Source organism: Argiope bruennichi, chromosome 6 (assembly GCF_947563725.1).
Source record: "Argiope bruennichi chromosome 6, qqArgBrue1.1, whole genome shotgun sequence".
In the NCBI taxonomy this organism is placed as follows: Eukaryota; Metazoa; Arthropoda; class Arachnida; order Araneae; family Araneidae; genus Argiope; species Argiope bruennichi.
The window spans coordinates 99,956,242-99,970,319 of NC_079156.1; the positions used below are offsets into that span (position 1 = coordinate 99,956,242).

At 30.6% G+C, this 14,078-nt stretch overlaps 2 protein-coding genes across 2 annotated transcripts in view; one reads left to right on the forward strand and one right to left on the reverse strand.

Moving 5' to 3' along the window:
* The window catches only part of LOC129972874 (glycogenin-1-like), a 69,523-nt gene extending 66,094 nt beyond the window's left edge, over positions 1-3,429 (reverse strand). Inside the window, exon 1 of the mRNA XM_056087175.1 lies at positions 3,116-3,429. Coding sequence (XP_055943150.1) covers position 3,116 — 1 coding nt within the window. The 5' untranslated portion in view covers positions 3,117-3,429. The remainder of the gene's footprint in view (positions 1-3,115) is intronic.
* The window catches only part of LOC129972873 (nuclear transcription factor Y subunit beta-like), a 149,180-nt gene that overhangs the window by 62,633 nt on the left and 72,469 nt on the right, over positions 1-14,078 (forward strand). The window lies entirely within an intron of this gene.

The following is a 14,078-nucleotide window of genomic DNA, read 5'->3' on the forward strand; positions in this document are numbered from 1 at the left end:
TGGATACGAAGTCCAATATACAATTTTGATGTCCCGACCCATCTATTTCACCCATCTAGCCAGTTGCGCTTTTGAGATTAAGTGTTCAAATGTTTGAGGGGTTCGAATTAACCTGGCGATAAGGTATTTATGGGACTCGACGGCTCTATGTTCGAAACCCGATTCCACCGAACAATCATTGTGTAAGCGGGTCTGTGCACTTTAAATCCGTCGGTACTAAATATCTTCATGCTGGTATGGTATGAAAGTTTGAAGAGGGGATGCCAGCTCAAGTGTCGTCCTCGTCTTCTTACCGCGGTTCAAAATCGTTCTAGTGTTACTTTAAAATGGGGCATTAATATAATTAAACCAATCAAATGCTTGCAATCAGACTTCCATTTGACGGATATCGTCAAAAATTTGATTTCAAAAAAATATAATTTGAAGACTATGAACAAAAATTAATCTTTTTTAGATAAGTTCTTTTTTTTAGTTCCGTGTTCGCAGATCGAAGACAAATATAATTCAAATGTTCGTAATTTCGGACCAAGGGGAAGACGAAACAAAGACATTCATCAAAATCTTAAAATCGAATTTTATGACAATTACAATACTTCATATTCTGTATGAAAGAAAAAGAAAATTCTGGCTAATGAAAATCTTTGAAACTGCAAGAAACATATGCCATATATATTAAACAATTTTATGTTTTCTGAACGAAACAAAAATAAAATAGTATAAATTACAAAATATAGACAATTGTGACCAATTTTTAAATAAACATTACTGCTGGAGGCCCTGGCTTTTAATTTTAATAAAAAGATCAAAATCGGTTTTAACAGGAATATGTAATTAGAAAGTGACTTAACGTTGCGGATTCAAATTTATAAAAGGTTAATGTAGAATGGATATGAAGGCTGAATTGAAATACTTTCTCATTGTGTGACTGTATTAATAATCATTTAAAAATGCTGCATAATTATATTATTAAAAATGTGATTGTTAGACTCATTTACTTGTTATTTACGTTCTCTAAAATTTATTACGGGAGAGTAAAAAAGTGAAACAGAGAATCATTTATGATATTAAACCAGCAAATTTCAAAACCGTCTTCCAATTAAGCACTTATTACTGATATTCAGATTTTCAATGCAAAATTTGGTTAAATGATTGCAAACATTGCAGTAAAAAAAAGAAAATGAAAAAACTCAATAATTTGAGCACACATTGTTTCATTGTAATATAATTGGAGTGCCATGATAGACCAATTATTACTATAAAAAATTTATTACGTCAAAAATTATATAAAATGGTACAAATATAATATAAATGCCTTGCCACTGATCTCGATTATTGCCTTAAATAGATAGGGGTTCTGCTGTATTTAATCAATTTTATCATGATTAATAATTCATTAAGATATTTAAAGTCCAACATTCTTCATCAAAATAATCAACCCACATTATGAGATTTTGCTAGAAATAATTAATTACTGTACATAGAGGGAAAAAAACACGTTAGAAATCCTAATGTAGTAAAAACAGATTTTAACCCTTTGCATTTGAATGATGCCTCTGTCTCACTATTCAAGACAATGCATCATTTGGCCGATTTATTTATTTTTCAATTTTGATTGTTAAAAATACCTACAGAATGGTAAAAAGTCGTAGATTAATTTTTCGGAGTAATTCAACTTAAAACAATATATATGAGTGATAAACAATCCCTTGTATTAAGTGAATAATTATGCATCAAATTACTTTTCCGAGTACAAAGGGTTAATTAAGAAATATCCGCACTTTTTAAAGTATTTTTCCAACAAGAATGATCACGAAGAAGATTAAATGAAATGTATTTCATCTAGCCTCTTTAATTACATTTAGCCTTAATTTAAGAACGATTTTAATGACTATGTTTAACCAAATTTCATTAATATTGTTAAGTTGGCAAAATGGAAAGTCAACCAAATTATTTTACGTCGGTTCTAATCCGCTTATCTCTATCTCAAAAACATTTAAATAAAGTTTGTCATTCATGTGCTTTCAAATTTTGTTGGTTTCCTGAAATTCATATGGATTACTTTTATAGAATACCAAAGACCAATATTCATAATTTTAACCAGGCAGACCTGAAAACAGAGGAAAAAAAATTCCTAGTTATATCTTTTAGAATGTGCTATCTGTTTCATCTTTTTGACGTAATCCGAGTTCATTGAATCAAAGCAATTCTTATCCGAGTTGCATGCAGCTGTGTAAAAATATCCGATTGCCTTATTTTTGCAGCTGAATAAAGACGGTTAGATCACAAGGTTACTAAATTCAACTTATCAGGCAATGAATATTATCAATTTTATCGTAGACATTTTAAAATAGAATTGCACACAAGTTTTAAAAAAAGAAGAATTTGTTTCAAATATCAGAATTGCACTTTTTAAAAGTATAGTAATATTTTAAATATTTAAACCAAAAGACTATAAAGTTTAATACAGAGAAATAACAACCAAAGCATTTGTAAAAATACTTCTACAATAATTTGCAAAATAAATATGTGTATTCGTAATATTGTTAGGCGAAATATAATTTACAAAGAATTTCATAAAATAAGATTTTTAAAAATAGAAGAAAAATAGTGAAATAATTTTGCGATTTAATTTCTTTTAATAAAAACTGCTTCATTCAATTATTTGCCTTCTTTTAATTGCACTAATTTAAAATCATCATTTAATATTAAATCTAACGAATACAGTACAAACATCTAAATCTGGTGGAATTAATACGATAGGTTACGGTAAATTTACATTACGTCTAAAAGTACATAAAATATCAGACGCATAAAATTAGGACTTTCTAACATTGCTTAATATTTGCAGATGCATATAATGACGAAAATTAATCTGCCAAATTCTTATTGATATTCTAAAAGATTATATTAAAAACTTTAAATCGAACAATTTTTGAAATATCCTAAAAGATTATAAACCAAAATAAAAATACAATAATTCATTCTTAAAAATCAATATTTTTCTCTAAATAACGAAATTGCTTTCTCATCAATTTAGTTTGTACAAGAAACCCAAAAATAATCGCATTTTTTTTTTCACTGGAAAAAAAATTTACAACTACCCAAGTTCACTTACTGTGTAAAGAATGGTTGTCTCAAATTGCGGAATAAACTGTTTGTTGATTACACAGCCGATCCCGGAAGATAACGTTCCTCGATTACGTCACAGATAGTCCTTGCAGTTCAATCCGCCGGATAGAAGAGAAGAACGAATTTTCCCCCGCTAGTTCGCAGAACAAAGCCAAAAAACGTTGGATAGCGCTCTGTTCAAATTCCTATTCGTTTCTGGACGAACAACGCCCACCGTAAGAACTCCAAGAAGTTTTACACAGGTTCTGAAAATAGAACGGCCTTCTAAGTTATCTTCTGCTGCACGCCTCAGTTTCCGAAACGTAGTAAAGGGGAACTTCTTGACTTCGAAACCACGTGACGTTTACTCGAATTAAAAACAAAAACAAAAAAGAAGGAGCAGACGATTTATTTTTATTTTTATTTTATCAGTGACTCTTAATGAAAATGCGTACTACGACGTAATCATTTGCAACGATAACAACTGACGTAACACATGACGTTGAGACTTTGGCGACAATGTATTAATCAAGCGGCTCCTTTCTGCCTTTCGATCTGTCTAGCCAAAAAAGAACGCCGACAGAACATATTCAAATAATTGATAGAACATATTCAATTTCAGACCATCTTAAGTAACTAGTTTTGCTTCAATAAGGCTGAATTTTAACTCTATACATTAAATTACAAAACATATTGTAATATAATTTCAAATCTAAAGAAGTTAGAAAAATTTAGAAATAGTCTTTTACAGAAAAAATACTCTTATTAAGATTTTCGAATAAGTACTTCATTGAGAACTTAAATGCAAATTACAATGCAACCAAAATATGACAGAGATGCTACGAAAAGCAATATATTTTTTCGCAAAATTTGTTCACATATTTTTAGCAGAAACTGGTGTTTTTCTACTTTCTTCTATTTGAAAAATATAAATTTTTTATAAAAGCAATATAACTCTTTTGCAAAATTTATTCATTTGCATATTATTAGTAAAATTTTTTAATTATTTAAATTTTCAAAAATATGCAAAATATATTGCTTTACTTATGAATTTTAGTTATTATTATTATTTTAAATATGCTATTAAAAAAAACCTAAATGTCTCCAATGCATCATGGATGGTTTTTAGTTTGGTTTTATTTTTATTTTATTTTTTTTGCTCACGAGCCATATTTGGCTAAAATGCGCCAATGCATCATGGAAAACAACAATTTATTTTAACATTGCTATTATGCTCGTCTTCCAAGTATATACTGTTTTATTTGAAAGAAGTATTAAATTTTAGCTTTCCTTTTTAATACATTTTAAAAACGATAGTTAAAAATTCTAATTTTCATTACTAATTGCGGAGATTACATTCTTTTTTTGTCAAAATATAAATAGTAATAAGAAAAATCAAATTAAAAAGATATTCTTTCGATATTTAAATATCTTTATATTTTTGTGTTCGCCAATTCTACCACCAGAGGCACAGCTCAATAATGATTGTAATAATAATAAAATATTTCCTTGCATTTCGAACCTCTAACACGTCCTGCTCCTGTACATCGTAATATGATCATTCGTAGTATGATCATATGTTAAGCTTGATTCGCTTATCTTGCTTGCTTGCATCAGTCTTCGCATTTTGTGATTAACTATTTTTACAGTACGCATTTTGCAGAAAGAATGGCGACCTAAAAACATTATTTCAACGAAATCGAAAAAAAAAATTCCGCTTTTGAATTGATGTCCAACGAAAGCATTTTTTTAACCAAGGCATTTCATTGGCAAAAGCACGTGAATGAAGAATTTGATGTGATATCAAAACTAATTACAATTTTATTATAATAAAAGGCAATGCTACAAATTGTGTTTAAAACTAAATCTCAAAAATGTATTAAAATTTAAGGAAAAATTGTAAGGAAATAAAATTAATCCCACTGTAAAGCCATTTTTTTTTAATTTAATTCTTTGCACTCGGATGTCTTTTCTCAGGCATCATTCAAGACAGTGCATCATTTTGATGTTTTATTTATTTATTTTTTAAAAATATCTACAGAGTGGTAAGAAGATGACAGGCGCCTCAATCTCAGGAGACACCAGAGCACAAATCAAATCTGATTGGTTAGTTCGATGACTATACCACATGACTTGAAACTATACGTCATGAGAAATCTTCTGTTGGCTATTTATCTTTCCTTTTGACAATTAAATGCGTATTTTGGAGAAATTAATTTGGGAATAGATATCAGTACTGTAGTATTTTGTTTTGTAATTCAGTTGATTAAAATTTTACACTCACATCTGTTTTATAATAAAGCTGATATAGAAGAAATCAGGGTCTGCTACATGTTTCTAAGTGTGCTCTCATTTCTATATTTGAAAAGAAAATATTATGAACTGTTATTATATAGGTTTATAAATTTTGTTTAGGTTTATAAATGTTGTCTTTCAATAAAAATGAAATGCACAGATCAACAAAACTCTCACTGGATCCATTTTAACATATGTGTTCGGAACTTAAGGCAATAACTTCACAGGGAGAAACTCTTATTTCTATAGTTGAAAAGAAAATATTATGAATTGTTTTTTTTATAAAATGCGTTTAAAATAACTGCGTTTTTTATAAATTTCAGCGCCGCATAACGCACATTTGAATTCCATGTTTATTAATTATCCTTGCAATGCGAAACAATGCTTACGGCTCCGCAGATAAAAATTGGTTACTGTAAAATTGGCGGAAAAGGAATTTGGCGGTTTTCAATTCACTGATCTGAAAAACCAATCAGATTCGACTTGTGCTCGGGTGTCTCCTGAGATTGAGGCGCCTGTAAGAAGATGCAGATTAATTTTTGGGAGAAATTCAGCTTAAAACAATTGTATATATTTATTTATTGAAACAATAAAAAAAATCCTAGTATTAGGTAAATAATCAGGCATCGAATTACTTTTCCGAGTTAAAAGGATTAAGAGTGATTTTATTCAATATTATTCTTCGAAGTTAAGAAAAACGTTAAACTTTTTATTAATTTTTGATAAATTTAAAATGTAATTAAAATTTTTATATTTCATTTTTGGGGGGGGGACGTTTTATTTGTTGATTTTATATATGTATTGGATTGAAGAACATGTTGAATTGATAAGGGAATAAGAAAAAGCATAGCCTTTACAAAGAAAAAGAAGAAAAAAGTTAATGCCTGATTCGCCTGTGATTCACATCTTCTATCTAATTAAATCTCTTCTGTACTTCAATTATGTGTTAATAAAAAAAGATTATCTCATTAGATAAATAGTCCGAATCACAGCCTTAGTCCATGGCATTAAATATCTTACATTTTATGTATTTCGTATGTCTTGCTATCAGCTCTAAAATATAAATAAATCGAGATTTGACAGCTAAAGTACAGAAGGCATAAGATACTACCAGTAAAATTATTATCAGTTAGACTTTCTCGAGTATTTTCATAATTCAGTATATTCTGAGTTTAACTTCGTCGTATAGTGAAAAGAATCGAGTGTGCATTTTAACTTTTCGCTGATGACTGACTGGTTTCAGAATTTCCTTTTATGATAATTTCCGTGTCAAAATCAGGCACCAAATTTCATTTATATAGCTTGTGTTCACAAGAACAAACAGACCGACAATCGACCGTTAGAATGAAATGGTCTAAAATTTGATAGATCTATTATCTTGGTGATAAAACAAACGCCAAATGGCATCTATTTAGCTCTTTGTACTTTTGAGAAATCATATTCTAGTGTGTATCGACAGGTATACAAACAGTTGATAGATTTCATCAAAAAATCTGATACAGATAGATAATTTTTTAATACATGACACAACTCGTTCTGTTTTTCATTTTTATCCTGTCACACAAACACAATTCCAAAAATTATTTTTCCGGATTCAAAGTCTAAAATGTAAATATCCTTTAAGATTCTTCCGAAGTAGAATTTCTTTACAGTTAGAATATTTTATAAACGAAAATGTAATAATACGAAACGATGCGGAATGGTCTTTTGTAAAATTCTACTCGCCGCCTTCTGTGACTAGATGATCACTACTATATAAATATTATTATTTTAGTAATGTCTGCCAACTGAGGAAGTACCTCTTATGACCCTAAAGTGATACATTGCGCAATAAACATCTGATCCATTATCTATTCAAGCAAAGTAAATAAAAGAGGAGAAATCAGTCTACATTTGGGTCAGATGATTGAATCGTTTGGAGGTATCTCTCTAAAACGGAGGATAATAGCAGATTGGCGACCAACGCTGACTCATACAGAGATCGTGTTCTTTCAAAGGAAATAAAAATTAGCGAATCCGAGCCAGTGGTTGAAACAGGGTGGCTTTTCTTTGATTTTGGTACTTATTTTAAATATATAAATAACATTTTTAATTTTTTAAAATTTTTAACAAGTTTTTTTTGGATATGTTACGGCCAAAGCCCGAAATCGGTCAATTCGCCTTTTGGCCAGTGTTGCTGTAAACTTACCGGCCAATGTCCGATCTTTCTTTGATTTCGGGCTTTGGCCGGCCAGTTCGAGAGATGGCTTGGAACTATCGGCCAAAGTAGTAAGTTAACCATCTAACTCTCCGACCCGCCCTAAGGCACACGGATTTAAACCATAAAACTGAATGACCGGACCGCCGCACAGCAATTGGCGGGAACTGTGGTTGAGTCCTAAGGGCCGTCACCGGCCACGGTACAACCCTCCCCGAAGGAAGTACGTCCCGTCATCGATGGGAGGAGCCAGATCCCCCACCTATTAGTGTACCCTCCAGGGTGGCGAGATCCAACCACCATGCCGGAAGCATCTCATCCTCATTTCGAGGTGCCCCCCCTCCCGAGGGTCGGCCAAAGTAGTAAGAAAGAAATCAAGAGCAGATAGTTTTAAACACTTTTAAAAATGAAGTATTTAAAAAGGAGTACTTTTGTGTACTTTTTTTTAAGCACAATTGTTTCAGAAACGAGTTCAAATATAAGTGACACCTCTGAGTTAAAAATAAGCTTGTAATATATAAAAATATGTTCTCATGTTATTCTGTTCTCATATTAAAGCCATAATAGAAATTATTCAGTGACATATACTGTGACAACGTGATAGCGTGAAGAAGATTAGATTTGCACTCTTCAAAATGACGAATTATATCTTGAGCAAATGCGTAGCGAATAGTGTATGAATATAAAAGCAAATTGAATACTCAATTTGTCAATTACCTTTAAGGGCTTTTTACCTTTAAGGGCTCTTTTTTCTGCCTCACGTGCACGCCGTCGCACCGGAAGTGAGAGATGTGCCGCCTACCTGTATCATTACCATTATCACATATCATCCGGCTACCATTATCACATCGGGCTTTGGCCAAGAATTCCTTCCCTAGACACTTCGCGAAATGGCCAACCAAAGTAGAATATACAATATTAATTACAAGTACTTCGGACTTTGGCCAAACATCAGTTGCACATGTATAAAAAATTATTAAAAGTAATCATCTAATTAAATCATAAATATTGTATTGTTACAAAAGAAAAAAAAAACAACAAATGGTTTAAAAAACACGTTCCAAATGTTTGGTTTGAAAAAAAAATGTGTGACTTAAATGAATTTTTTGTCATAGCAAAGTTTGGAATAGAAATAGTGGTCATTGAATTGGTGATATAGATGTTCTATTGACAAAACAAACGACCGTATAATATTTAAAAAAAAAAAATCAAAACATAATTTAATATTTCCATTCCGGAGGTCTGAAATTTAAAAATTCGTCAAAACCTCGAGTTCGAATTTTTGTTGATGATTATAGTACTTTCTCTGCGAAATATTTCTATTTTTACATTATGAAATTTCTAATATTAGAAAATAAAATGGAAACTCTCTGTTCATTAAATATTAAAAGAGTAACTAAAATTAATTAAAAATAGTGCATAAAAATTAATAATCACTATTTAAGTGCTTAAAAATGACGACTGTCTTGGGTATGTATGTATCAGATTTGATATAAGTCACTTTGGACAGTGAAAACGTAAATGTATTTGGCATATGGCCTTGCCATCAAATTTGTAGGAATTTATCAAATTTTGAAAGAAACCCATTTGCATGAACTCTGTCCATCCGTCTGCCCGAGTACACATGAACATGATAACTATAAAACACAAAGAGCTAGGTAAATGACATTTGGTAGCCAGAATATCATGCTTAAAGTAGATTTAAATCAAATTTGGAATCAAATCTGTAATTTTTCATGTATGTAAACGCATTTCAGGAACGTAACAACTTACGTAAATGAATTTTGCTTTACAGTTTAAACATAAAATGCTTAGATTCTTATAAAGTTTTGAATCGAAAATATCTATTAAGTTATCTGTCTGTCGATCTGTATTTTTGCATACATTTAAACACAATAACTCAAAAATGCAATGATTCAAATAAAAAAAATTTGGTTTGTGAACTTGTGATTATAATTGTAATTCTAAGTCAATTTTTTGATATCAATAAGTCGAAAAAAATCGTCCGAATTATGCATTTGTCTGTTAGCCATATGTCAGCGACTAAGCGCCATATTTATCGTGTGTAATTATTGTTCGTCAATGGTATATAATTAATATCCAACTAATGGTTCTCTATAATATATTACGAAATACGTAACTCTCATGTGTATGGAAATAAAAATCCGAGTACCCGTATCGTTCAAGCCTTGCACAAAGTCCACAATTTTTTACTGTGTTATGGGCAGAGCCGGTCTTTTATATGAAGGGTCCTGGGTGCAAAAAACCATTTAGGGCCCTAAATTTTTTTGCAAAGTAAAAAAAATTACAAATATGAACGCATATTGTTACTGCTTGTTTATTCAATGCGTGTTTTTTTTTTTTTTTTGCTATTAATTTTTTCAGGAATATTACAATTTTTTGCAATTTCTTTTTCGATGCTTAGTATAGCAAGTGCATTAAGCGATCTAACAATATTAAACACTTTATAATATGAATTATCAAAGTAATATATGCAATTTAACCTAGAAGGTAAGGTAAATGATCGTACTTTATTTTTATAATATGTTACACACTTGCACTAAGCTGTAATATATCTTTAAACTTCATATATTTCAAAACCCATTGGTCTCGCGGTTGTTCCAATTAAATTTCTTCCTCTCTTCTTTCTACCTCGCTATTACCGTTCAGAACATTCTTTTAGTTCTTGATCATGTTGGGCTCCCTCAGTCGCGAGGCTCCAGGGCATAGCATCCGTCGTCCCTCCCCCAGATGGCCGGTCCTGGGTATGGAATAGTACTTTTACTAAAGAGCATGCGAAAAAGTTTCGAATAGACCACTGCGACTAGTTTCATTGTTAAAACTGCATTAAATCCAAAGAACATTTTCTTTTTTCCTGCAACTGAACATTGCACTTTTAAAACGTACTTTCAACACAGGCTCATGGCTTGGTTAATTTGGATACTTGAATGCCAGAACCAATTCACTTTTCCTTAGCTTGAATATGAAAAGGAGCCTTGAGTTAAGAGCACTGTTGCACTTAAATAGCATTTTAAGACTGGTTATAACAGCCGTTTAGTATAAAGCTCAAGAATGTGTTGTTTAATTAATTTTGATGTTGCAGAAAGAGACTTCAAAGAAGAGATTACAAATCAGGATATCTCAAATTAGGAAGGAATCATTTTGTAGTCTCATATGGGTGTGCATATTTCCCTTCACTGTAAAACAAGAATGTTTAATAGCCGATGGTTACGTTAAAACAATTTACAATTTGATTGAAGAAATTCTTAGATAATTTTCCTTAGATGCAATTTTTAATTTTATCAATTTTCTGGTTATTATGTGCTTTCTGCCTTTGTCGACCAGTTGGCTCGCTGGAAATATTGGCTGTGCTTAGTGTCAATTAAATCTCTAATAACACGATATTCATGATTTCGGCAATAAAATATTTTTAAGCATCAAATTGCGACAAACATTAAAACTGTGTTATTTTAATAGTCAATAAATAGTTTTATACTTGTTCTATTTGTTGTGTAATACATGAACCTTCCTAATGGAATCGAGTCCCATGACGTCAAAATTCCATTAAAAACTTGAGTATCTGGGTTATCTATTTCGAATTGCACATTGTCTTTTACGGTAATGTAATCTCACTTCATATTTCTCATGTACAGATATAAGTAGAAGGATCTCATTTCTTAAGCTTTCAAAACTGAAAGAAAATCATCTAATTAAATATTTGATGGAACATTGAAAATGGTTCGAATTTCACTGCAATAATGAATTGCAATGTTGAAAATTATGCCACAAATATTTTTAATAACTTTCAAAATTCAGAAAGAAAATGGTTTGGCCATTAAATTGATACCATTAAAAAAACTTTTTATCAAATGTAATCTCCAAGTATTTGGTTCTACAAAAATTCTTCGAAAGTTTCAAACTCTCTAAAAATCTTAGATAGTCCTCCGTTTTTAGTGGCAAATCTTTGAAGGAATAAATCACTATAAATAAACTATATAATAATACTATAATAAAAAATTGTAAAATTAAAAGAGGTTTGGTATCGCATAAAAATATTTTTTCGTCATATCTAAATGAATTGTTGACAACATACAGGCTACAACTACCCGCATTCATTAAAAATATTGAATGTTCTTTTTTTCCCCCCTTTTGTCATTTAATAAATTAAAACACATTCAATTTACCGATGGAGCATCCATCTAATAACTAAAGTCGTTTTCAAATCCACTTCTATATAATTATAAAGGTATGTCAAAATATATTTGGCTGCGGAATGGTACAAAGAAAATTGAAACAATTTGCATCACTTCTACCTCCTTTCTCTCTCTCTCTCTCTCTCTCTATTTCTACTTCCAAAGCTCATTTACATCGTTTGCAAATATTTGTTGAATACTTCCTCAAACATTAGATTATACATTTTAAAATCAGTGAAACATTTAAATAAAAAAGACTTTTAATGCATAGGGGCATGCTAAATAACATTGAGAACACTTTATTGACATGCAGAAAATTATCCGGCAATCTTGCTGAGTGAGAACAGTTACATCAACATGAGCAGATCTAGCTTTACAGAGTGGCAACTACACTTTTCAGAAAAGAAAAAAAAATTAAATCCATGATACAATATTTAAACATCAATAAACAATTCTTTCAGTTGGACCAATTATAGTTGCTCTAACACTAAACATCTTAGCCCTGCAAGTCTTTAAAAGTACCAAATGTCAAAGTATTCAAGCATGTTCCTATAGCAGAGTAAATTCCATTTTTCACAATCTCCTCATCGTAATTTACCAAGTTCCTAAAATTAACAACTGCACAGAACAGCTCAATTCTTTTCAATTTCAAATTTCAGTTTCTCTAAGACAAACTTCAGTTACATGCCTTTCTTCTGGGTTTTAAATGCCCTTGATTCATAGAATCCTTTTTGTGTCTACATCAGCCTCCCTTCCATGAAGCGAGTTTAATTCTGCTAGAAAGTACCAATATTTATAGCATCTAAATGAGATCCATCCTTAAATCAATTCCAGTTTTTGTAAAAACCGTAAGGCGCCAAATCACGTCAAGTCTCATCTTTCATGTATTCCTTATATTTCTCAAGGGAAAAAAAATCCTTTCGTAATACTTCATTTCAGTAAGATCTCTTCCAAACCATCATTACTCTTCTCACAAAGTAACTTTTCTAATGTAAGTTTCAACCTCCCAACCAACAGCAACAAACCTCATTCAACTGCTTTTTCGTCCATTTTCATTTTAAGTCTTTCAAAGTATCGGTAGAGCTTAGTTCACTCTACTTAAGCTTCTTCTAACAAGTGCATTACGGTAACGAAATGTAGCCTGAAGTCATGTTGAGATCTGTAACAACTTGGTAGAAATGTAGCCTGAAGTCATGTTGAGAACTGTAACAACTTGGTAGAAATGTAGCCTGAAGTCATGTTGAGAACTGTAACAACTTGGTAGAAATGTAAATAGCTGTATGTGTTTGTTTATCCTTTCATTTTATTTGCTTTTTTGAGTCAAGTGCTTTTTTATTTAATCGTGTTTGGCATTCAAATGAATTTATTATTACTCTTTTACGACTTATTTCCTACTAGCCGCCTTTGGCGACCAGTCGGTTTGCCAATCTTAATATTCGCTTAAATTTTAATAATTAAATATTTGACGCAATTCCTACTTTAATAGATTCTTCATTAAAATATTTTAAAACTTCAAATTTTGATAGTCATATAATTCATTCATAATATTATAAAGGCCTTCAGTCATAACGTAATATGAATTTCTCTAATTTTCTGTTAGCTCTCATAGAATTTATGCTTTAAATTAAAGTGGAAAGAATTAATCTGCAATTAATATAATATTTTTTACTGAAACAAAGCATTTTTTTATAATATGATTACTGATAACACAGTCACTGAGCGTTTAAACTTTATGGGGAGTAAAGAATATCTTTCTTAATTTCTCAAGAATTTGTCAACAAAATTTTCTCAGATTCATCATGAACAGATAGATTAATTAACAATGTTATTAATTAATCGATAAATTAACAATGTTATGTTTAAATGCATCAAACACTAAGAAAATAAAACGAATCGTTTAAAATAATCGGTCAAAAACAGGTTAAAAATACTTATAAAACGATGTACTTAAAACTATAAGCATATACAAAAAATATATAACTAACATAAATACAATTTAATTACAAAAGCGTGCAACTAACCTAAAAATAATTTAAATCAAAAATCATCCGTTGATAATATTGTCAACAATCAGAACACAATGCGCATGCGTGAATTTTCAACGCGTTACGGTAACGCAAATGCGTGAATTTTTCTAAGCCAATTGGGGTAACGTTATGCATATTAGAAATTTTTAATTTCCTTAATTCGGTGTTATTTTAATTCAAAAGTACTTCAGAATGAATCTGAAAGATCGATTAATTAACAATGTTTAATTTTAAATGCATAAAACATTAAAAAAATAA